The sequence below is a fragment of the Scomber japonicus genome, chromosome 8 (genome assembly GCF_027409825.1).
Source record: "Scomber japonicus isolate fScoJap1 chromosome 8, fScoJap1.pri, whole genome shotgun sequence".
NCBI classification, from domain to species: domain Eukaryota; kingdom Metazoa; phylum Chordata; class Actinopteri; order Scombriformes; family Scombridae; genus Scomber; species Scomber japonicus.
In genome coordinates this window covers 33,303,532-33,328,877 of record NC_070585.1, presented here as the reverse complement: position 1 = coordinate 33,328,877, position 25,346 = coordinate 33,303,532, and the positions used below count along the sequence as shown (strand labels likewise).

The following is a 25,346-nucleotide window of genomic DNA, read 5'->3' as shown; positions in this document are numbered from 1 at the left end:
ACATACACTTCACATTTCCATTCACTTTCAGAGAGCTGAATGTGGTGAAAGAGAAAAAGTACAGCTTGGTGGAACTTGTTCATCACTTCTTTACTGAAACCAAAGAAGCAGGAATCTGCAGGTTTGAAGAGTTCCAGGTTGTGTTCATCTTTGACGGTCTGGATGAGTGTCGACTTCCTCTGGACTTCCACAACACTGAGATCCTGACTGATGTTACAGAGTCCACCTCAGTGGATGTTCTGCTGACAAACCTCATCAGGGGGAAACTGCTTCCCTCTGCTCGCCTCTGGATAACCACACGACCTGCAGCAGCCAATCAGATCCCTCCTGAGTGTGTCGGCATGGTGACAGAGGTCAGAGGGTTCACTGACCCACAGAAGGAGGAGTACTTCAGGAAGAGATTCAGAGATGAGGAGCAGGCCAGCACCATCATCTCCCACATCAAGACATCACGAAGCCTCCACATCATGTGTCACATCCCAGTCTTCTGCTGGATCACTGCTACGGTTCTGGAGGATGTGTTGAAAAGCAGAGAGAGAGGAGAGCTGCCCAAGACCCTGACTGAGATGTACATCCACTTCCTGGTGCTTCAGTCCAAACTGAAGAAGGTCAAGTATGATGGAGGAGCTGAGACAGATCCACACTGGAGTCCAGGGAGCAGGAAGATGATTGAGTCTCTGGGAAAACTGGCTTTTGAGCAGCTGCAGAAAGGCAACCTGATCTTCTATGAATCAGACCTGACAGAGTGTGGCATCGATATCAGAGCAGCCTCAGTGTACTCAGGAGTGTTCACACAGGTCTTTAAAGAGGAGAGAGGACTGTACCAGGACAAGGTGTTCTGCTTCGTCCATCTCAGTGTTCAGGAGTTTCTGGCTGCTCTTCATGTCCATCTAACATTCATCAAGTTTCGAGTCAATCTGCTGGCAGGAAAACAAAAAACATCCCAGACATGTCTCTACCAGAGTGCTGTGGACGAGGCCTTAAAGAGTCCAAATGGACACCTGGACTTGTTCCTCCGCTTCCTCCTGGGTCTTTCACTGCAGACCAATCAGACTCTCCTACGAGGTCTGGTGACACAGACAGGAAGTAGCTCACAGACCAATCAGGACACAGTCAAGTACATCAAAGAGAAGATCAGTGAGAATCTGTCTGCAGAGAGAAGCATCAATCTGTTCCACTGTCTGAATGAACTGAATGATCGTTCTCTAGTGGAGGAGATCCAACAGTACCTGAGATCAGGAAGTCTCTCCACAGATAAACTGTCTCCTGCTCAGTGGTCAGCTCTGGTCTTCATCTTACTGTCATCACAAAAAGATCTGGACGTGTTTGACCTGAAGAAATACTCTGCTTCAGAGGAGGCTCTTCTGAGGCTGCTGCCAGTGGTCAAAGCCTCCAACAAAGCTCTGTAAGTACACACAGAACTATCCAGATTAATGTAGTTTCATCTTTGTTCAATGAAGAAAATTATTTTGTTCTGCTGATTCTTCTTCAGGTTGAATGGCTGTAACCTCTCAGAGAGAAGCTGTGCAGCTCTGTCCTCAGTTCTCAGCTCCCAGTCCTCTAGTCTGAGAGATCTGGACCTGAGTAACAACAACCTGAATGATTCAGGATTGAAGCAGCTTTCTGCTGGACTGGAGAGTCCACACTGTGGACTGGAAACTATCGGGTCAGTATTCAACTGTCTATAAAAGTTTACCCACTAAACTTTTATTGTCTTTATATATGGAATCTGTGAATTATTAAAATTCTTCTCCAGGTTGAGTGTCTGTAACCTCTCAGAGAGAAGCTGTGCAGCTCTGTCCTCAGTTCTCAGCTCCCAGTCCTCTAGTCTGAGAGATCTGGACCTGAGTAACAACAACCTGAAGGATTCAGGAGTGAAGCAGCTTTCTGCTGGATTGGAGAGTCCACACTGTGGACTGGAAACTCTCTGGTTAGTTTTATTACTGTGTATATAAAGTAATATTTTGGTTTCTCCAAGTTTCTAGTTTACATACGTAATTTATGATACCAAAAATATTTTTTGTACCGTCTGAGCTGAGGTGATCAAGTAAGTAAAATTCCTTCCACACCAACATGTGAGTCAGGATATATGCTTCTGTAATTTAATTTTTCAATGAAGATGCAAGCACATGTTTGCATTTTTTCCTAAATCTGTCGTAGAAAAAATGACCCATTCTGTGAATGCTGTCTCAGCTGTTGCACTGTCACAGAAATAAAAACAAAAAAATGATTTAACATGAATTAGATGGCAAAAACATCTCACTAGTGGTGTCATCAGTCAGGGAGCTAAACTATAACCTCAATCAGTCAGTTTGCGTTGTGGAAACAGTGGATAAGTCGCATTGTAGTTCTAGCTGCTAATGTATATATTTTAAGCTTGCATTATATTATAGTTAGGGCCCGAGCGCTGACCAGCGCGAAGCCCTATTGTATCTGTATACCGACATGTATGGGGGGGGTGAGGGTCCGTTCACCGCTGCTTGCAGCTTTGATTTCAATTGTCAATTTAAATGACTGATATATCTACCTAAATTACTATATAGCCCACTAATTGATACTAAATAGCCTAATATTTACAAACAGAATAATGTCACCATAATTATGGATTCAGAAGAGCCATCACTTATATATTTACTGATGAATGTTTACTGATGAATGTTTATTTTATATTTTTTATATTTAGGCACGGTACGGCAAGTTTCGTTGTACCTCTTGGTAACTTTATTGCAATGACAATGAAGTTTATTCTATTCTATTCAGTGTGTCAGGATGTCTGATCACAGAGGAAGGCTGTGCTTCTCTGGCCTCAGCTCTGAGCTGCAACCCCTCCCATCTGAGAGAGCTGGACCTGAGCTACAATCATCCAGGAGACTCAGGAGAGAAGCTACTGACTGCAAGACTGGAGGATCCACACTGGAGACTGGACACTCTCAGGTATGGACAGACAGATGGACACTCTCAGGTAAGGACAGACAGGTGGACACTCTCAGTTATAGACAGACAGGTGGACACTCTCAGGTATGGACAGACAGGTGGACACTCTCTGATATGGACAGAAAGGTGGACACTCTCAGGTACGGACAGACAGGTGGACACTCTCAGGTACGGACAGACAGATGGACACTCTCAGGTATGGACAGACAGGTGGACACTCTCAGGTATGGACATACCTATGGACACTCTCAGGTATGGACAGACAGGTGGACACTCAGGTAAGGACAGATGGACAGACACTCTGACTAACTGAGGGACTCTGGTTCATGTTTAATGGTGGATATGAGTGAAGGTGTATGAAGCTGATTGTGTCTTTGTCTCTTCCTCAAGGATGGACCATGGTGGACTACAGAGACTGAAACCTGGTCTGAGGAAGTGTGAGTGTGTTTTCAGTTTGATTCAGTTCCAGTTCAGGAGTTAAAAAAGAAATGTTTTATAAATGTCCACATGGTGGCGCTACCTGCTCCAAAATGTCCCTCATGTCTCTCCTGCAGATAAAGTTCATTCATTCATACTGACTTCAGCTGTTTGGAGCATTTGTACAAAAATGTAACAGACGACAGTTTGAGATAAAAATAACAGACCTGATGTGCAAAGACCTTCACTTTACACCAAACACATGAAAAAACATGAATATTGTAGTGGCCAAAAAACCTCCAAATGAGTCTGTCCTTGAACTCCTGTCCTATTTATGTTTTACCAAGGTGGAGTGAGCAGTGTGTCTGACGCGCAGTCACAACAGATCCAGTGAGCAGTGTTGTTCTCAGATGAATGGAATTTATTGTCAAAACATGAAAAACAAATAATTACAGTAAAATCTGACGTTTCTTATGAGTCCATAAGAGGGCGCACTCTTACTGTTACTAATACAATTAATAGTTTTTAATCAATAATTCATCCTAAATAATCAATATATCCTGTAAACAGAAATAAACTAAATAACCTTAAATGCTGCTCCTACAAATATTACTGAATATCACTGTCATGTTGACTGTTCATGTTCTAACTGAACTGTTAAAGGTCCACTTACTCTGTATGTCCAAAGCTTTCAGTCACATCTCATGGTCTTCCTCAGTTGTCATGGAGATGGTTTAAGTTTGAATGGTTTCATTTCAGTGATTGTCAGTAAAGTTGTTCATAAATCAACAGATGATAAACTGCAGCTGTATTGTGTCTCGTTCTCTCCATCAGATGCCTGTGAACTGGAACTGGATCCAAACACAATGAACAGAGACCTCAAACTGTCTGATAACAACAGGAAGGTGACACGTGTGGAGAAGGTTCAGTCATATCCTGCTCATCCAGATAGATTTGATCACTGGTATCAGCTGCTGTGTAGAAATGATCTGACTGGTCGCTTTTACTGGGAGGTCGAGTGGAGAGGAAGAGTTTTTATATCAGTGAGTTACAGAAGAATCAGGAGGAAAGGACACAGTTATGACTCTTTGTTTGGAATGAATGATCAGTCCTGGAGTCTGAGCTGCTCTGATGGTCGTTACTCTGTCTGTCACAATAAGAGAGGAACACCCATCTCCTCCTCCTCCTCCTCCTCCTCCAACTCCTCCTCCTCCTCTGTCTCTAACAGAGTAGCAGTGTATGTGGACTGTCCTGCTGGCACTCTGTCTTTCTACAGAGTCTCCTCTGACATACTGATTCACCTCCACACCTTCAACACCACATTCACTCAACCTCTGTGTGCTGGGTTTAGAGTCAGGTCTGGTTCCTCAGTCTCTCTGTGTCCTCTGTAGGAGGGAGAGTCTCTCTGTGTCCTCTGTAGGAGGGAGAGTCTCTCTGTCCTCTGTAGGAAGGAGAGTCTCTCTGTGTCCTCTGTAGGAGGGAGAGTCTCTCTGTGTCCTCTGTAGGAGGGAGAGTCTCTCAGACAGAAACTCTGCTGACTGAAGATCAGCTGCTGAAATCAAACATCACACACACTCTGCACTGTGAAGCAGATCTGTCTCAGACTCAAACACTCAGTTATTTTTCCTTCTACATGATTCATTGATTAGTCTCAGTTGACTCTGCTGTTGTTACTGTCAGGATCCAATGAGCAGCATGCAGCTCTATTCATGTTTCAATCTAATATCATCTGTTACAGTGTTTTTGTGCTTCTCACATGTATTTTATCTCTGCATCATCAATAAAAACTATTGATGGTATTATTGTTGAACTCATCTTCACTTTACTGACTGTCTTTAAATCTCAACCAGTGTTTGAAAGAAAGGAATAATCCAAATGTACTTCTCTTAAGATTTAGTGGTTGTGTTTCCCTTTTGTTTTAATCGAGCAGTGGATTAAATGAAACACCTGCTGAACAAACACAACAACGCCTCAGCTCTCTGTGGTGTTAGCTTCAATGACTTCATCTCTCCATGAAAGACAGAAAGAAAGAAAGAAAGAAGACATCAGGTGAGTCAGATACACTTTCTCTCTGATGGTTAAACGTCTCTGTGTCTGCTGAACAAAGCAGCAGAGATCAAATAATGAGCTGCAGGTAGTTTTAATTGAGTTTAATTGACTTCAGTCAGCTGTTGATGTTGTTGTGTGATTTGTGTATCAGTGTGCAGGAGGTCTGACTGCTGCTTAGTGACACTTTCTTCATTTTGAAGCTGAGCTGTTGGTTATATTGAGTCATGAGTTTAAACTATCTATTATTTAGAGTTTTTAAATACTAAAATGAAGCAGAACAGTGTTAACATGTCAGCTTTTGTAGGTTATTTTTTGGTATGTGGTGCATTTAGATAAAGGCTTGTAAGTCATGTATTTGTTGCATGCATTAATACACTTTTAGTGTTCAGCACTGATCTGTATCACATTATAAACTCTGTGCTACTTTATCTGTACACTAATAAAAGACACAGTAAAAACAGTTGGTAGTATTTGAGTAGTAGTTTAAGAAGTTAGGCTCATGGATGGAAGACATGGTTATTATCCAACATCAATGTTAGACAAAAAAGCTCAGTTTTTATGTCAGGAAGGGACTTTGACACTGGATTACTCTAAAAGTACTCAGTAAAAATAGTTCATCATATTTGTGCATGTAGTTTGGTCGAGTCTTCAACTGAAATGGATCTTTTAAGTCTTAAGTCTTCTAATTTGTGCATTAAAATCATCTTTGATTTGAGATAATTCAGATTAAAATGATGCTTCTGAAGTTCTGATTATTCATTACAACTACACACCAACAGCTCCCATTTTAAAGATATGCTCTGAGCGTCATCCTGCTGCAGTTTCTCCAGTGTTTTCTGCTTTTTCTTCTTTATTTGATTATAAACTGAATATAATGAAGACGTAACCTTGGACTGCTTCATGTTAAATTATTATTTTTAATCAGTATTCATTAATAATTCTTAGTTGCAGCTCAAATCTAAACACAGCAGCAGCAGTAGTAATGATGATGGTGATAATGTGGATGAAGGTGTAATATGCTGATGCTTCCAGTAGAGGGCGCTCTCATCCTTCAGTTCATTTACTGTAGAGGTGAAGTTGAGACATATATATTGTCAATGGTTAAATTTTATGATATGAATCCCCATAAATGTGATATATTATAATAAACTAATTTTCTGAACTTTCTCATTGTTCTACCTATTCTATGATTTGTCTTTTACCCACTTTGTCATTATATCCAAATTACTGATGATTATTTGTCAAAAGTTGCATTATGTGAATATTTTGTGAAGGCACCGACAGTCATCTCTACAATATAGTTGTGATATTGATATCGAGGTATATGGTCAAAAATATAGTGATATTTGATTTTATCCATATTGCCCAGCTCATTCTGATGCACTTTGAGAGCGAAATTAAAGGTTATATCTATTTTAAAAGTTGTCCTTTTTGGACTTATCAAACCAAACTTATCTTTTTCTACATTATGTTTCTTCAATGTAGAAAACTAACTGTAGAAACTAACTAACTGTAACAGATGGAATATCATCTTTGTAATTTTTGTTTCTTATATTATGTATTTTGTTATAATATGTAGTAATTTCACCACAAAAAACCTCATTCTTCTGTTGGTATTGGGAGTACTGTATTAGGTTGTATTCTAGCGCCCTCTGCTGGTCATTAGCAGACACTGCTTCATTTCCTGTCTCTCGTCAGTCTGCATTTATCCTGACTGAGAGTTACGTATTCAAGGCAGCGCGATCATAAAGTGTGAATTTGAAGTTTGAATGTTGTTTAAGTGCATACATCAGTGTATTCATGCTTAATATTGTTATTATAGATGAGTTGTGTAATTCTCTGTGGTTCTTTTTACCTGTAGAGATGAGTTTTTAAGGCTTAAAAAACTAGCTTAAACACGTTTAGCCTGTAACATTGTGTGGCTGGTTTTCATCATTTTGGCTTGTGGGACAAACACTTGAGCTTGTTGTTTCATGTTAGGTGTGTTGCAGAGATAAAAGAGCCTAAAAACAACGTGTTTCTGTCTTTTGGACTCATTTGAACAGGTATGTGTATGTTGTAATGTACTCCCATTATCAGTTCACTAAATGTATTTTTCATTTTCACTTTACTGTGTTAAGTGTGATAGAGGATAGCTTTCAAGTGTTTCATTGTATGAGATATATTTGTGTTTCAATTGTTTTACATTCACATTATTATTATTTAACATTTCATGCTGTTAATATTTAAGCTAAATATGTTAACAGTGTAATTTTGTCACATAATTTGAGTTTGTGGCACTTTGCTGATATTTTATTGTATTTTATGTCATTCACATGTTGAGTCTGCATTTATCCTGACTGAGAGAGATGTGTTGCAGAGATAAAAGAGCCTAAAAATAACGTTTTTGCTGTCTTTTGGACTCATTTCAACAGAACACAACGCAGACTGCCCCCGTTACATTTACTTCTCAATAAAAGACTTCCAGATGTCTTAGAAGTGGATCATTTAATTCGCTTATCCACTTCCTGTTCCCGTTTGGTTTTGATCTTTTATTTTGAAGGCGACATGAGCAAAACAGGAAGTTGAACGCAACGGTTGTCTTGGAGACGTTGCCTTGACAACGCAAAGGTCCCGTCAGTTAACAGTGTTAAGGAAAGATTATTAAGTTATTATTTATGAAAAGGTTTTACATCTATGATCAAGCGACCTAGCCGGAAAGGGAACAGGGTATTGTTTGTTTTGCTGTATTTTATTAATATTGTAAATATAATATATTTATGTGAAGTAATATTTGGGTTTTATTAGACTAATTTATAACGGTTGAAGGCAACGGATGAATGAATAACGGTTAAATGCTAATGTTATAACGTTTCTTGTGATTTTATATGATAAATATGTTAGTGAAAGTTTTTATTGATGCCTATCTATACATTTTAATGGAGTTTGATTGATGTTTGTGCTTGTCATTTGTCTTATACACGCTAATTTATTTATTTGTTTATTTATTTTGCTGTAGCTCTTACGGTTAATTATTAATGTTCAAAGGAAACGATGAACATAAGTAATAAAGGCTTCTTAAGAAACATCAGTAGCTTCACCCACTCTCTGGCTGCTCCGCTACACACTTTGAGAGCAAAATTAAGATTATATCTATTTACAAAAACAAGTTGTCTTTTAAGTCCTTTTTGGATTTATTAAACCAAACGTATCTTTTTCTACATTATGTTTGTTCAATGTAGAAAACTAACTGTCTTTACTTCTCAATAAAAGACTTCCAGATGTCTTAGAAGTGGATCAGGATCAGAGCTGATTTATTTTACAGATGGAAATAAAGAACATCTCTCATTAAGTCTTTGCTTTTTTACACGGAAGCAACTAAAGCAACATAAAGCTGCTGCGGTCTCTCTCTCACACACACGTCTGCACAACGAGGAAGTGAAGCGGGGGGAGACGCAGCGCGAGGACAGGGTAAGCAGCGTATTAATAAAACTGATGAATATGATGTAAAGTGAGAAATGTATTTAACCCTGCAGAAAGCAGAGACATCTCTCCGTATATGCACACTGTAATGAAGGTTTGCAGATATAATGATCAGTCATCACGACATTAAGCAGGCTGCTGGTTTGGCTGCTAGTTATATGAAGTAAAGCTTTCATCATTTTATTCAACTTACTGATTATATCCTCATTTTATATTTATTGTTATAGGAACATCTACAATATAGTTTGTCCCAGTTTTTCCCACATTAAGAGTTTGGTTAGAGTACGGGCCTTTGTTTCTGATCCTTTTTCTTTACTTTCTTTTTCTTTTCATTTCATTAAAGCGGCTTGGTGCAGTTCTTGAGCTCTATCTAAATCATCCAGGAGTTATGAGCTCCATATAAATTCAGAGATGTCCTTTTTGTGTGTTTCTAGTATAACACAGGTTATCTGTATTTCAGTGGATACTTGCTTATGATGTTTGATCTTCTGAGAGTGTACTGCTATATTCTCTAGTTTTGGTTTCAAAGGTTTATTAGGAGCCTCCATTCCTGCCTGTGTATTTCAGCTGTTTGTATCAAGTGATTTTGTCAGTGCTGCATGTTTTTAAAGTGTTACTGAGCAGTTAGCTGTTCATGTGTGAACTCTGTCACACTATTACTAATAATAATGTACATTGATATTAATATTACTACTGTAATGCCCATTGTTTCACTAACAGCACTATGTAAACTTTCACTGACTGTTAATACTATAAAATGAGTTATATGAGTATGAACATGTAATATACAGTATGTACCTGATATAATATAAAGAATAGACTCATCTTTTGGGTCATTTTCAAATGGTACAGCACCCTGCCCAACAACTGAACCTGTCTGTTAAAGGGTTTGGGTACGATGACATTCATTGTACTAAACTTTAGCTAAATAGGCTTATAAGATAAATAAAGTGATTGACTGTTTTTGTAAAACTGTTTCTTGAGGTCAGTAATTGTGTGTTTGATTCATTGAATTGGCTGCATCAAAGAAAACATTAAATATTAAAGCTGAGTGAAAGTCTTTAAATAGTTTGTTACTTTGGCTCCATCTGGTGGTGGAATGAATAATGACAGGATGTTAGACAGCAGTGCAGACCTGTGTGATGTGCAGCTGGTTGTAATGAATGAGCATGTTGTTGTGTTTGTGTGAAGGTGTTTCTCTGCTATGGATCAGTGTGAGGACAGAGAGGAGGGAGTCCCTCCCTCTAAAAGCTCTCTGTGTGGGGAACATGACAGCCAGACCAAAGCTCAGAGGTGAGATGAGGATCTCTAACTGTCCATCACTGTTCTCCACTCACATCACTCCACCATCATTATTCACACTCACTGTCACATCTGACACTCAACTACTGAATAATAAGTCACAATAACTCAGAATGAACTACTAACTTTGTGAGTTAACAAAGAGCTCAACCACTGATTATTCAACTGATCAACTAAGATGAGACAGCATCTTTCATCAGATGAGAGTTTGATGAACAGGAGAACGTTTCTCATCCACTGTCTTCTTACTGGTTTTTATTCTGCTTCTAAAACTTCAGCTGCTGACAGTCTGCTCAAAATTCATCTTTTTTAACTCTTTGATTTGTTCATTGTTTGTTTGTATCAGGATGCAGCAGCAGAGAGTAGACTCTCCTGAACCCAGCTGTGTGTCCATGAAGAGTGACTGGTCTATGGGTCTTCCTCTTGAGTTTAAAGATGGACAACCTGCTGATGGAAGGTAAGAAATTAAAAATGGTTGGTTGGCTGTTTGGGCTGAATAAACCTCCTGTGTTATGCACGACGGAGCACTATAATGCTCAAAAACCAACATACGGGCTTACAGACCATAAAGGGGAAGCAGTTCAAATAAGGTTCAAACCAGCAGGAACAGGAACAGACAGGAACAGCATCACAATCTAGTGTCTAGAATGAAAGAAAATGAGTGAGAGCAGTATATGTAGTGAGGAGCTGATGAGGGAATCACACAGTGGCAGCAGGTCAGCAGTTGGGTTTGAAACTGAAGGCAGGGACAGAAACAGACAGGACAACACAAACAGAGCTTAAACAGGAATCATGACAGTCACCCCTCAAGGGACAGCTCCCAAATGTCCCTCCAGGCTGGTCAGGAGGGAGAAAACAAAGAGGAGAAAGAAGGCAGGACCGATGGACAGGACCACTCTGGAGGCTGAAAGAGCTGCTCAGGACAGAATCAGAAACTTTGATGGGGGATCAAAGTGTCAACAAAAACACGTAGCACCTTAGCAGGGGCGGCTGATGTTTTAGGAGCTGTGTACAGATTTGAGTCATTAAATGTCCTTAAACGTGATGTTATCTCCACAGAGTTCAGCAGCAGAGCTCAGAGGTTCCCAGTGATCAGTCTGCACAGCAGCATCAAACACAGCTGAACTCCATATTTATGGTGTGTACATGTACAAACACACCTTTTACTATTAACTCCATCAACCACAGATGAAATAGTAAAGTAGCATTCAGGTCCTAACAGTGTCCATGCTGCTCTGTTTAGACCAGCAGGCCTTCAGACTGACACATGAATCACATGTTGTGTTCTACCAGTTTAAATGAAATGTTCACTTTATCTTTCTGTTCCAGCTGCTGGAGGAGAACATCTTCACTTTTGTGAAGAACGAGCTGAAGAGAGTCCAGAGGGGTCTGAGTCCAGAATACCCAGAATGCTTAGAGAGTCAGAGTGAGGATGAGGAGGTGTTGGACGGTGAGGAGGAAGAGCAGAGGAGGAGAAGCAGAGAGGCATTTCTGAAGATCACAGTGCACTTCCTGAGGAGAATGAAGCAGGAGAAGCTGGCTGAGCGTCTGCAGAGCAGTAAGAGGATTTTAACAGATTTTTTTTTTTGGGCTTTTTTGCCTTTAATGTACAGGACAGTAGAGATAGACAGGAAACAGGAGATTCGAACTGCAACGAGGACTATAGCCTCAATACATGGGGCGGGTGCTCTACCCGCTGAGCTATGCTCAACCCCGGATTTTAACAGATTTAACATGATGGAGAGGAAATGGAGGCAACATGGGAGAGGTTTATATTTCAAACTCTGCTGTAAATATGCTGCACACATCTGCATCAGATTAGAGGCTGTTTGTCCTCCACTGATGAACAGAATAAAACTGATGGAGGAGGAAAAACTACACAGATACACTTACATGTTCAGATTTCTAGACTTTCTGTAGGATCCACTCACTGATTTCATTTGTTGTTTGTTCATTCAGGAACTGGTGCTGCAAAGTGTCGACGTAAACTCAAGTCTAACCTGGAGAAGAAGTACCAGTGTCTGTTTGAGGGGATCGCTAAAGCAGGAAACCCAACCCTTCTGAATCAGATCTACACACCGCTCTACATCACAGAGGGAGGGACTGCAGAGGTCAATGATGAACATGAGGTCAGACAGATTGAAGCAGCATCCAGGAAACCAGACAGACCAGAAACAACAATCAGACAAGAAGACATCTTTAAAGCCTCACCTGGAAGAGATGAACCAATCAGAACAGTGATGACAAAGGGAGTGGCTGGCATTGGGAAAACAGTCTTAACACAGAAGTTCACTCTGGACTGGGCTGAAGACAAAGCCAACCAGGACATACACTTCACATTTCCATTCACTTTCAGAGAGCTGAATGTGCTGAAAGAGAAAAAGTACAGCTTGGTGGAACTTGTTCATCACTTCTTTACTGAAACCAAAGAAGCAGGAATCTGCAGGTTTGAAGAGTTCCAGGTTGTGTTCATCTTTGACGGTCTGGATGAGTGTCGACTTCCTCTGGACTTCCACAACACTGAGATCCTGACTGATGTTACAGAGTCCACCTCAGTGGATGTGCTGCTGACAAACCTCATCAGGGGGAAACTGCTTCCCTCTGCTCGCCTCTGGATAACCACACGACCTGCAGCAGCCAATCAGATCCCTCCTGAGTGTGTCGGCATGGTGACAGAGGTCAGAGGGTTCACTGACCTACAGAAGGAGGAGTACTTCAGGAAGAGATTCAGAGATGAGGAGCAGGCCAGCACCATCATCTCCCACATCAAGACATCACGAAGCCTCCACATCATGTGCCACATCCCAGTCTTCTGCTGGATCACTGCTACAGTTCTGGAGGATGTGTTGAAAAGCAGAGAGGGAAGAAAGCTGCCCAAGACCCTGACTGAGATGTACATCCACTTCCTGGTGCTTCAGACCAAACTGAAGAACGTCAAGTATGATGGAGGAGCTGAGACAGATCCACACTGGAGTCCAGAGAGCAGGAAGATGATTGAGTCTCTGGGAAAACTGGCTTTTGATCAGCTGGAGAAAGGCAACCTGATCTTCTATGAATCAGACCTGACAGAGTGTGGCATCGATATCAGAGCAGCCTCAGTGTACTCAGGAGTGTTCACACAGGTCTTTAAAGAGGAGAGAGGGCTGTACCAGGACAAGGTGTTCTGCTTCGTCCATCTGAGTGTTCAGGAGTTTCTGGCTGCTCTTCATGTCCATCTGACATTCATCAAGTCTGGAGTCAATCTGCTGGAAGAAGAACAAACAACATCCCAGACACGTCTCTACCAGAGTGCTGTGGACGAGGCCTTAAAGAGTCCAAATGGACACCTGGACTTGTTCCTCCGCTTCCTCCTGGGTCTTTCACTGCAGACCAATCAGACTCTCCTACGAGGTCTGCTGACACTGACAAGAAGTAGCTCAAAGACCAATAAGGAAACAGTCCAGTACATCAAGAAGAAGCTCAGTGAGAATGTGTCTGCAGAGAGAAGCATCAATCTGTTCCACTGTCTGAATGAACTGAATGATCGTTCTCTTGTGGAGGAGATTCAACGGTACCTGAAATCAGGTAGTCTCTCTGGAAAGAAACTGTCTCCTGCTCAGTGGTCAGCTCTGGGCTTCATCTTACTGTCATCAGAAAAAGATCTGGATGTGTTTGACCTGAAGAAATACTCTGCTTCAGAGGAGGTTCTTCTGAGGCTGCTGCCAGTGGTCAAAGCCTCCAACAAAGCTCTGTAAGTACACACAGAACTATCCAGATTAATGTAGTTTAATCTTTGCTCAAGAAAATTATTTTGTACTGCTGATTCTTCTTCAGACTGAGTGGCTGTAACCTCTCAGAGAGAAGCTGTGCAGCTCTGTCCTCAGTTCTCAGCTCCCAGTCCTCTAGTCTGAGAAATCTGGACCTGAGTAACAACGACCTGCAGGATTCAGGAGTGAAGCAGCTTTCTGCTGGACTGGAGAGTCCACACTGTGGACTGGAAACTCTCAGGTCAGTATTCAACTGTCTGTAAAAGTTTACCCACCAAGGTTTTATTGTCTTTATATATTGAATCCTTTAATTAACTTATTACAATTCTTCTCCAGGTTGAGTGGCTGTAAGCTCTCAGAGAGAAGCTGTGCAGCTCTGTCCTCAGTTCTCAGCTCCCAGTCCTCTAGTCTGAGAGATCTGGACCTGAGTAACAACGACCTGCAGGATTCAGGAGTGAAGCAGCTTTCTGCTGGACTGAAGAGTCCACACTGTGGACTGGAAAGTCTCAGGTCAGTTTTATTACTGTGTATATAAAGTAATATTTTGGCTTCTCCATGTTTCTAGTTTACATGAAGAGTTTCTGATACCAAAAAGATTGTTTGTGTTTGAAGTGACATCCAGATGATTGATGTGAGTCAGGATATACATATGTTTGTCATTTAATCTTCAATTAAGACTCAATGAAGATGCAAGAGCATGTTTGCATTGTCTTTCCTAAATCTTTCTGTGCTCTGAACGCTGTCTCAGCTGTTGCACTGTCACAGAAATAAAAACAAAAATGATTAATCATGAATTAGATGGCAAAAAGATCTCATTACTGGTGTCATCAGTAGTGTACATATTTACTGATGTATGTTTATTTTATATTTTTTATATTTAGGCATGGTATGGCAATCTTCGTTGTACCTCTTGGTAACTTTATTGCAATGACAATAAAGTTCATTCTATTCCATTCAGTGTGTCAGGATGTCTGGTCACAGAGGAAGGCTGTGCTTCTCTGGCCTCAGCTCTGAGCTGCAACCCCTCCCATCTGAGAGAGCTGGACATGAGCTACAATCATCCAGGAGACTCCGGAGAGAAGCTTCTGTCTGCTGGACTGAAAGATCCACACTGGAGACTGGACACTCTCAGGTATGGACAGACAGGTGGACACTCTCATGTATGGACAGACAGGTGGACACTCTCAGGTATGGACAGATGGACAGACACTCTGACTAACTGAGGGACTCTGGTTCATGTTTAATGGTGGATATGAGTGAAGGTGCATGAAGCTGATTGTGTCTTTGTCTCTTCCTCCAGGATGGACCATGGTGGACCACAGAGACTGAAACCTGGTCTGAGGAAGTGTGAGTGTGTTTTCAGTTTGATTCATGAGAACTTTGAGGAAAAACTGGATGAAATATGTGAAAGAAGTGAAAGAAGTTCAAAATGATGGAAAATGTGTTTAGTCAGAAATGGGCGTGGCCTAAACTGACATTTATCTTGAACCAATGAATCCATGAAACAGACATTTCCTTCTGTTCATCACAGTTCAGGAGTTAAAAGAGAAATGTTTTATAAATGTCCACATGGTGGCACTACCTGCTCCAAAATGTCCCTCATGTCTTTCCTGCAGATAAAGTTCATTCATTCATACTGACTTCAGCTGTTTGGAGCATTTAGACAAAAATGTGTTTGTAACAGACGACAGTTTGAGAATAACAGACCTGATGTGCAAAGACCTTCACTTTACACCAAACACATAAAAAAAAACATGAATATTGTAGTGGCCAAAAAACCTCCAGATGAGTCTGTCCTTTAACTCCTGTCCTATTTATGTTTTACCAAGGTGGAGTGAGCAGTGTGTCTGACACGCAGTCACAACAGATCCAGTGAGCAGTGTTGTTCTCAGATGAATGGAATTTATTGTCAAAACATGAAAAACAAATAATTAAAGCAAAATCTGACGTTTCTTATGAGTCCATTGATCTGATGATGCTGAGGTCAATGACAGTATCGCTGCTTCCAGCTGCCAATTCATTTCAGTGATTGTCAGTAAAGTTGGTCATAAATCAACAGATGATAAACTGCAGCTGTATTGTGTCTCGTTCTCTCCATCAGATGCCTGTGAACTGGAACTGGACCCAAACACAATGCACAGAAAACTCAAACTGTCTGACAACAACAGGAAGGTGACACGTGTGGAGGAGGATCAGTCATATCCTGATCATCCAGACAGATTTGATCACTGGCCTCAGGTGCTGTGTAAAAATGATCTGACTGGTCGCTGTTACTGGGAGGTCGAGTGGAGAGGAAGAGTTTCTATATCAGTGAGTTACAGAAGAATCAGGAGGAAAGGACAAAGTTATGACTGTAGGTTTGGATGGAATGATCAGTCCTGGAGACTGAGGTGCTATGATGTTGATGGTTACTCTGTCAGGCACAATAAGAGAGAAACACCCATGTCCTCCTCCTCCTCCTCCTCCTCCTCCTCCTCCTCCTCCTGCTCCTCCTCCTCTGTCTCTAACAGAGTAGCAGTGTATGTGGACTGTCCTGCTGGCACTCTGGCCTTCTACAGAGTCTCCTCTGACACACTGATCCACCTCCACACCTTCAACACCACATTCACTGAAACTCTGTATGCTGGGTTTAGAGTCTGGTGGTCTGGGTCCTCAGCAACTCTGGTTCCTCTGTAGGAGGGAGAGTCTCTCTGGTTCCTCTGTAGGAGGGAGAGTCTCTCAGACAGAAACTCTGCTGACTGAAGATCAGCTGCTGAAATCAAACATCACACACACTCTGCACTGTGAAGCAGATCTGTCTCAGACTCAAACACTCAGTTATTTTTCCTTCTACATGATTCATTGATTAGTGTCAGTTGACTCTGCTGTTGTTACTGTCAGGATCCAATGAGCAGCATGCAGCTCTATTCATGTTTCAATCTAATATCTGTCACAGTGTTTTTGTGCTTCTCACATGTATTTTATCTCTGCATCATCAATAAAAACTATTGATGGTATTATTGTTGAACTCATCTTCACTTTACTGACACAAAAAGCAGTGTGTACTCGGCCCACATTTCAGATGTCTATGAGTTGTTAACAGCTCCACCAAATACTTCTCACATGCTTTCATTTCAATAAATGTTCAAATGATCCAATATTTCAGCAAAGATCAAAGATTATTTGGGCTTGTGAATTCATGCATAAACTTTGGAAAGACATTAGCTTCTTTATTGTTAACAATGTTTTCTCTGACTTTATTCTTTACTACAGAAATGTTATATTTGGTTGTTATGATCACAGTAATAAGGACAATAATACATTTTTCATCATCAATCTGATCTTACTTCATGAATGCAAATTCTTGTTTAACATTATTATAATTTATTTAAACAATAAAAGAAATAATGACCTCTGTCTGTACGTGATGATGTACATCTGAACAAAACCATGTCAGCTGTCATCAGGTAACAGCATTCAGCCTCACGTTGAAGAGCATTCACAACATTGAACATTTTCCTCATGTTTAATCAGGTGTAAGTTTGATTTTACTCTGATGTTCCCTTAATGCTATTAAACCCAATTATTCCCACTGTACCTGTTTGTTGAAATTTCACAATAAAACACCATTTTGCCACGCCCATTTATGCAAACCATAAAATATCAAATTTGTGGAGTCAAATTATGAGGGTCTGAAATTTCATGGCGAGACATCGAAATTCGCCGCGTCACCACGGCAACCAGGAATGACGGGCAAAAAAGCTTTTGATAACTTTTCATCTCCAATGTCTCAAGATGATTTGAATTTAAAGTGGATGGGATGAAATCTCTAGGACTAGTTTGTTCAAATATGATGGCAAATTCAGCATTAAAATCAATAATTTGATTCAAAATGGCCGACTTCCTGTTGGTGTTAGGGTATGTGTCCAAGAGACTTTTTGGTACGTCTTGACATGATGAACATGTGTACCGAGTTTCGTTTCTCTATGTCAATCTGTGGCGAGGGGCTCGATTTTATTGATTTTGCAGGGGGCGCTAGAGAGCCGTTCTGCTACGCCCATTTATGCAAACCATAAAATATCAAATTTTTGGCTTGCATGCAAACTTTGGTGAGTTTTGGGGCACGTTTAGGGCAGAGGAGTCAAACTCATTTTAATTCAAGGGCCACATACAGCCCAATTTGATCTCATGTGGCCCAGACCATTAAAAAGATGGAAGGAACGAGGGAAGAAGGGAAGGAAAAGAAGATAGTAAGGAAAGAAGAAACGAAGGAAGGAAAGAAGGAAAAAGAAAGAAAGAAAGGGAGGAAGGAAGGACAGAAGGAAGGACCATGGACTGTATATAAGAAAGGAAGAAGTGGGAAGCACAGATGGAAGTAAGGAAGGGAGGCAGGGAGGGAGGAAAAGAAGACAGGAAGGAAAGATGGAAGGAACCAAGGAAGGAAACAGTACCTATTAGTGGCTCATATAAAGCAGGTAGCTTACGTTGTGACGTAACCGCTCCATCTGTTAAAAACTACAACTCCCAGCATCCTGTGGTTCTGCGCAGACTCAGTAGCGCTCAGTAAGATGGCTCCTGTAGGGACGCAGCGGTCTGTTGTTTTTATAGTTTTATTCCTGAACTTTTTCTACACTTTCGTCTCTTCTTTGTACTTTAACATCGGAGAGAAGGAGCAGAAATGTTTCATAGAGGAAATCTCTGATCTGACGGCGGTTAAAGGTGAGTTTCGTTTTATTAAATCGGAAATAATTTGTCACTTCCTCAAAAAAACCCAGATTGAGTAATTTTGTAACTCATAAAGTCAAATGTACCAAATAAATACTTTATTTACAGTCTTTATAAGAGAATAGTGATCTAATTATGTTAATGATATAAATGTTATGACCTTATTTCATGTTAGAAAGTTGTTTATAAAGTTAATATGATGTAAAAATATGAAATTATTTGTCATATTTTAGTCTTTTAGGCATTTTATTTCAACTTTACTGGATTAAAAGTACCAATATATTCTCATTAGAAGTAAAAGGCAGATTTTATTTCTCTTTAAAACTATTTTAAAATAATAGCATTGATTTTATTATATGTAACATGTATTTAACCAAGTAAATCTGATTGAGACAATAATTAAAAACATATAATAAAAAAATGTTAATCCGGGCGAAAGAGACTTTATTGTTCTTTGTCTGTAAAAAAAAAAGTTAAAATAAACCTTCATGAAAATTTCTGCCTGCTGGACTTTTATCTCTGTGTAAGATTCATTGCTGAAGTTTGATTTTCATTTTATTGCTTTATTTTATTTCTTCTTTTTTTTGGACTTTGAAACGAGACAAATTAAATAAACTGTGTGATTCAAACAAGTTTATGGAACAAATACAAAGTCTCTGTGTCTCTCTCTCTCTCTCTCTTTCTCTCTCTCTCTCTCTCTCTCTCCGTGTCTCTCTCTCTTTCTCTCTCTCTCTCTCCCTCTCTCTTTGTCTCTCTCTCTCTCTCTTCTCTTTAAAACTATTTTTAAATAATAGCATTTCAAGATTCATTGCTGAGGTTTTGATTTTGATTTTATTTCTTTATTTTTTTATTTTTCTTCTTTTTTTGGACTTTGAAACGAGACAAATTAAATAAACTGTGTGATTCAAACAAGTTTATGGAACAAATACAAAGTCAAAAGTGTTCCTAGTTGCTGAAACCCCAACACACACACACATATATATAAATTAGCTGCTGTCAAACGATTAATTTTTTAAATCGAGATTAATCGCAGAATTTCCATAGTTAATCGTGATTAATGGCGTTTTGGATTGCATGTTTAAAATCCTGTTATTTTCCATTTGAAGGCAGTTTTAAGCCCATAATGTAAAGCATTTCTTACCAGAGTGTCTTAACTGGGAATCAATCACGGCTCTGCTGCGACTCCCACACTCCAAAATGGTCCTTTGGTGGAGCTGAGGCTGGCTTGGCTGCACCTGGGTGTTTAGCGTGGAGGTGCTAACTCAAACTCCACGTACTCCGGTGGTAGTTAAACTCCGTTTGACACAGGTTACATTTTACTTTTGACTTGTCAACTGAAGCGTCTGGAAGTGTTTTAAAGTTAAACAAGCCGTTCAAAAGTCCAGTAGCTCTCTTACTTTCCATCAGCGCGGTAGGTTTACTGCAGGAGGCCACTTCAAAGCATAGCGCTACAGCTAGAGGAGCCGTCTACGGGGGAGTAGAAGGGACAAAAAGGCTTGACACATTGAAATGCGATTTTAAAAAATTGCATTAATCTGATGGCAATTAACACGTTAACGCTGACAGCCCTAGTATAAATATAAATGTAGATATAAATACATGTGCATCATGTGCACAGTGACACATTTGATCCTCTTTTTTTTGTCTCTGCAGGAGATTTTCGGATCCAGCTGTTGGATCATCAGAGGAACAAACAGCAGCAGGCCAATCAGGAGCTGGGAATATTAGTCATAATTAAAGATCCTGATGAAGAGGTCGGTCAGAAAGAGAACAACATGGTTATTAATAAATAGAAAACAAAGGAAGCAGAAGTGATCATCGAAGTTTAACTAGTTCAGGATGAGACAGTTACAGATGTTTTCACAGCTTGATATTAAACTCTCTCTCTCTCTGTCTCTCTGTCTCTCTCTTCCTCTCTCTCTCTCTCCCTCCCTCTCTCTTTCTCTCTCTCCCTCCCTCTCTCTCTCCCTCTCTCTCCCTCTCTCTCTCTGTCTCTCTCTCTCCCTCTCTCTATGTCTCTCTCTCTCTTTCTCTCCGTCTCTCTCTCTCTCCCTCTCTCTTTGTCTCTCTCTCTCTCTCTCTCTCTCTTTATCTCTCCCTCTCCCTCCCTCTCTCTCTCTCTCTCTGTCTCTCTCTCTCCCTTTGTCTCTCTCTCTCTCTCTCCCTCTCTCTCTCTGTCTGTCTCTCTCTTTATCTCTCCCTCTCTCTCTCTCTCTCTCCCTCTCCCTCTCTTTGTCTCTCTCTCTGTGTCTCTCTCTCTCTCCCTCTCTCTTTCTCTCTCTCTGTCCTCCAGCTGCTTTGGTCTCGTTCGTACGGCTCTGAGGGAAGTTTCACATTCACAGCTTGGAGAACTGGACGACATCTGATCTGCCTGCAGCCCAAGTCCTCAGATCTTCCCCCGCTGTCCGCTGGAGGCTCGCTGGTCAGATGTTTCTCTTTTCTGTCACTTTTACTTTTGTTTGTTGCAGCCACACATCTTTATTTTTTTAAAGGTCTGAAAGAAGGGAGGAAAGAGGGAAAAGGAGGGAGGAAGGAAGGAAGGAAGGGAGGAAGGAAGGAAGGAAGGAAGAGAAGACAGGAAAGAAACAAAGGGAGGAAGGACAGATGGAAGGAAGGAAGGATGAAAGGGAGGAAGGAAGGAAGGAAAAGACAGGAAAGAAATTAAGGAAGGACAGATGAAAGGAAGGAAGGAAGGACAAATGAAAGGAATTAAGGACAGATGGAAGGAAGGAAGGAAATGAAGACAGGAAAGAAAGATGGAAGGAAGAAACAAAGGAAAAAAGAAACAAAGGAAGGAAGGAAAAGACAGGAAAGAAACAAAGGAAGGAAGGACAGATGAAAGGACGGAAGGAAGGACTGATGGAAGGAAGAAAGGAAAGAAGGACAGATGACAGGAAGGAAGGGAGGAAATGAAGACAGGAAGGAAAGTGGGCCTGATTTGACCCCTCTGATTTAAAGCATCGGTGGGAATATTAAAAGTGAAGAAGAGACAGTAAAAGTTTATTTACTGACTATAACGACCGAAGATGGAAGGAACGAAGGAAGGGAGGAAGGACCGATGGAAGAAGGAAGGAAGGAGGGAAGGGAGGAAGGACAGATGGAAGGAAAGATGGAAGGAAAGATGGAAAGAATGGAATGAGGGAAGGGAGGAAGGAAGGAGGGAAGGGAGGAAGGACAGATGGAAGGAAAGATGGAAGGAAAGATGGAAAGAATGGAATGAGGGAAGGGAGGAAGGAAGGAGGGAAGGGAGGAAGGACAGATGGAACGAAGTAAGGAAGGAACGAAAGATGGAAGGAACAAGGGAAGGGAGAAAGGACAGCTGGAAGGAACTAGGGAAGGGAGGAAGGACAGATGGAAGGAAGTAAGAAAGGGAGGGAGGGAGGAAGGAAGGAAGGAAGAAAAAGAAGACAGGAAAGAAGGAAAAATGGAAGGAACAAAGGAAAAAAGAAAGAAGGAAAGGGAAGATGGACAGATGGAAATAAGGAAAGGAGGAAAAAGGAAAGGAAAGGAAGGAAGGAAGGAAGGATTAAAACATATTGATTGAACTATTTAGTGTTTATTATACAGGAAGTAGTAACTGTAACATCCTGTTTGCTTCCTGGTTTGTTGGCGCAGGTTCTTCATCTGGACATCAGAGTCGGTGAACGCGTGTTCAACTACACACGAAGAACGACCAACAGGAAACTGACCGAACTGCAGCTGAGAGTCCAACAGCTGTACGAGCAAGTGGATCAGATCATGAAGCAGCATCAGTACCAGAAGGTCAGTCATGATAGAGGAAGGAAGGAAGGAAGGAAGGAAGGAAGGAAGGAAGGAAAGGAGGGAGGGAGGAAGAAAAGAGGGAGGAGGCAAACTCAGGAAGGAAGGAAAGAGGGAGGGAGGAAGAAAAGGGGAAGGAAGGAAGGAAGGAAGGAAGGAAAGAAAGAAAGAAAGAAAGAAAGAGGGAGGAGGCAAACTCAGGAAGGAAGGAAGGAAAGAAGGAAAGAAGGAGGAGGCGAACTCAGGAAGGAAGAAAAGGGGAAGGAAGGAAGGAGGGAGGGAGGAAGAAAGGACAGAGAAAAGAAGGAAGGGAGGAAGGCAGGGGGAGGAAAGAAAGAGAGAAGAAAGGGGGAGGAGGGAAGGAAGGAAAGAAAGAAAGGAAGGGAAGGAGAAAGGAAGGAAAGGAGGGAAGGAGAAAGAAAGGAAGGGAGGAAGGAAGGACAGGAAAGAAGGGAGGGGGAGGAAAGAAAGAGAGAAGGAGGGAGGGAGGAAGGAAGGGAGGAGGGAAGAAGGAATGAAGAAAAGGGGAAGGAAGGAAGGAAAGGGGAAGGAAGGATGGTAGGAAGGAAGGACAGACAGAGAGAGTCATGATAGAAAGGGAGGAGGCAAACTCAGGAAGGAAGGAAGAAAAGGGGAGGGAAGGAAGGAAGGAAGGAAGGAAGGAAAGAGGGAGGAGGCAAACTCATCTTCATTCAAGAGTCACATACAGAACAATATGATCTGATGAGGGCCGGATTATTGGAAGGAAGGAAGGAAGGGAAAGGGAAGAAGGAAGGAAGAAAAGGGGAAGGAAGAAAAGAGGGAAGGAAGGACAGACAAACAGAATGAAGGAAGAAAGAAAAAGGGAGGATTGAAAGACGGAAGGAAGGATGCGAGGGGCGATGGAAAGAAGGAAGGAAGTAAGAAGGGAGGAAGGACAGATGAACGGAATAAAGAAAGGATGGATTGAAAGATGGAAGGAAGGAAGGAAGGACAGACAGAGTCATGATAGAGGGAGGAGGCAAACTCAGGAAGGAAGGAAGGAAAGAAGGAAGAAAGAAAAGGAATCTGATCTCTGCCTTCTTTCTTTTTCCCTCTCAGTTCCAGGAAGAGCGTTTCCGTGACGTCAACCATAAAACCAACATGTGGATCTTCTGGTGGCCCTTCGTCCGCTCTCTCTACGTGGTGGCCGTCGTCATGTGGCACACCAACACCTGGTACATTACCCCTAATGACACCTGGTTACACCACTTTGACCTTTATACGTTACCCCTAATGGCACCTGGTTACACCAAAATATCCTTTATACATTAACGCTAATGACACCTGGTAACACCACTTTGACCTTTATACGTTACCCCTAATGACACCTGGTTACACCAAAATATCCTTTATACATTACCCCTAATGACACCTGGTTACACCTTTATACATTACCCCTAATAACACCTGGTTACACCAAAATATCCTTTATACATTAACCCTAATAACACCTGGTTACACCTTTATACATTACCCCTAATGACATCTGGTTACACCACTTTGATCTTTATACGTTACCCCTAATGACACCTGGTTACACCACTTTAACCTTTATACATTACCCCTAATGACACCTGGTAACACCACTTTAACCTTTATACGTTACCCCTAATGACACCTGGTTACACCACTTTAACCTTTATACATTACCCCTAATGACACCTGGTTACACCACTTTAACCTTTATACGTTACCCCTAATGACACCTGGTTACACCACTTTAACCTTTATACATTACCCCTAATGACACCTGGTAACACCAAAATATCCTTTATACATTACCCCTAATGACACCTGGTAACACCAAAATATACCTTATACATTACCCCTAATAACACCCGGTTACACCAAAATATCCTTTATACATTACCCCTAATAACACCTGGTTACACTAAAATATCCTTTAACCCTAATAACACCTGGTTACACCTTTATACATTACCCCTAATGACACGTGGTTACACCAAAATATACCTTATACATTACCCCTAATAACACCTGGTTACACCAAAATATACCTTATACATTACCCCTAATGACACCTGGTTACACCAAAATATACCTTATACATTACCCCTAATAACACCTGGTTACACCAAAATATCCTTTATACATTACCCCTAATGACACCTGGTTACACCAAAATATCCTTTATACATTACCCCTAATGACACCTGGTAACACCTTTATACATTAACCCTAATAACACCTGGTTACACCAAAATATCCTTCATACATTACCCCTAATAACACCTGGTTACACCACTTTAACCTTTATACATTACCCCTAATAACACCTGGTTACACCAAAATATCCTTTATACATTACCCCTAATAACACCTGGTTACACCAAAATATCCTTTATACATTAACCCTAATGACACCTGGTTACACCACTTTAACCTTTATACATTACCCCTAATAACACCTGGTTACACCTTTATACATTACCCCTAATAACACCTGGTTACACCAAAATATCCTTTATACATTAACCCTAATAACACCTGGTTACACCAAAAAAAACTCTTATACATTACCCCTAATGACACCTGGTTACACCAAAAAAAACTCTTATACATTACCCCTAATGACACCTGGTTACACCAAAAAAAACTCTTATACATTAACCCTAATGACACCTGGTAACACCACTTTAACCTTTATACATTACCCCTAATGACACCTGGTTACACCAAAATATCCTTTATACATTACCCCTAATGACACCTGGTAACACCTTCATACATTAACCCTAATGACACCTGGTTACACCACTTTAACCTTTATACATTACCCCTAATGACACCTGGTTACACCACTTTAACCTTTATACATTACCCCTAATGACACCTGGTTACACCACTTTAATATATGCCTTAATACCTCCTGTTGTCCTCGAGTCAAGGAAGGAAGGAAAGGAGGGTGGAAGGAAGCATGGATGGGAGGAA

The 25,346-nt window shown here is 40.9% G+C and overlaps 2 protein-coding genes across 2 annotated transcripts in view; both read left to right on the top strand.

The window, feature by feature from the left end:
* LOC128362863 (NACHT, LRR and PYD domains-containing protein 12-like) overlaps window positions 1–16,829 on the top strand; it is a 33,785-nt gene extending 16,956 nt beyond the window's left edge. The window contains exons 7-11 of the mRNA XM_053323715.1: window positions 13,978–14,151; window positions 14,247–14,420; window positions 14,869–15,042; window positions 15,211–15,257; window positions 16,012–16,829. Coding sequence (XP_053179690.1) covers window positions 13,978–14,151; window positions 14,247–14,420; window positions 14,869–15,042; window positions 15,211–15,257; window positions 16,012–16,586 — 1,144 coding nt within the window. The 3' untranslated portion in view covers window positions 16,587–16,829. The remainder of the gene's footprint in view (window positions 1–13,977; window positions 14,152–14,246; window positions 14,421–14,868; window positions 15,043–15,210; window positions 15,258–16,011) is intronic.
* A 1,628-nt stretch (window positions 16,830–18,457) lies between these two features.
* The window catches only part of LOC128362862 (transmembrane emp24 domain-containing protein 9-like), a 7,594-nt gene continuing 705 nt past the window's right edge, over window positions 18,458–25,346 (top strand). The window contains exons 1-5 of the mRNA XM_053323714.1: window positions 18,458–18,608; window positions 20,268–20,368; window positions 20,908–21,036; window positions 22,230–22,376; window positions 23,454–23,569. Coding sequence (XP_053179689.1) covers window positions 18,458–18,608; window positions 20,268–20,368; window positions 20,908–21,036; window positions 22,230–22,376; window positions 23,454–23,569 — 644 coding nt within the window. The remainder of the gene's footprint in view (window positions 18,609–20,267; window positions 20,369–20,907; window positions 21,037–22,229; window positions 22,377–23,453; window positions 23,570–25,346) is intronic.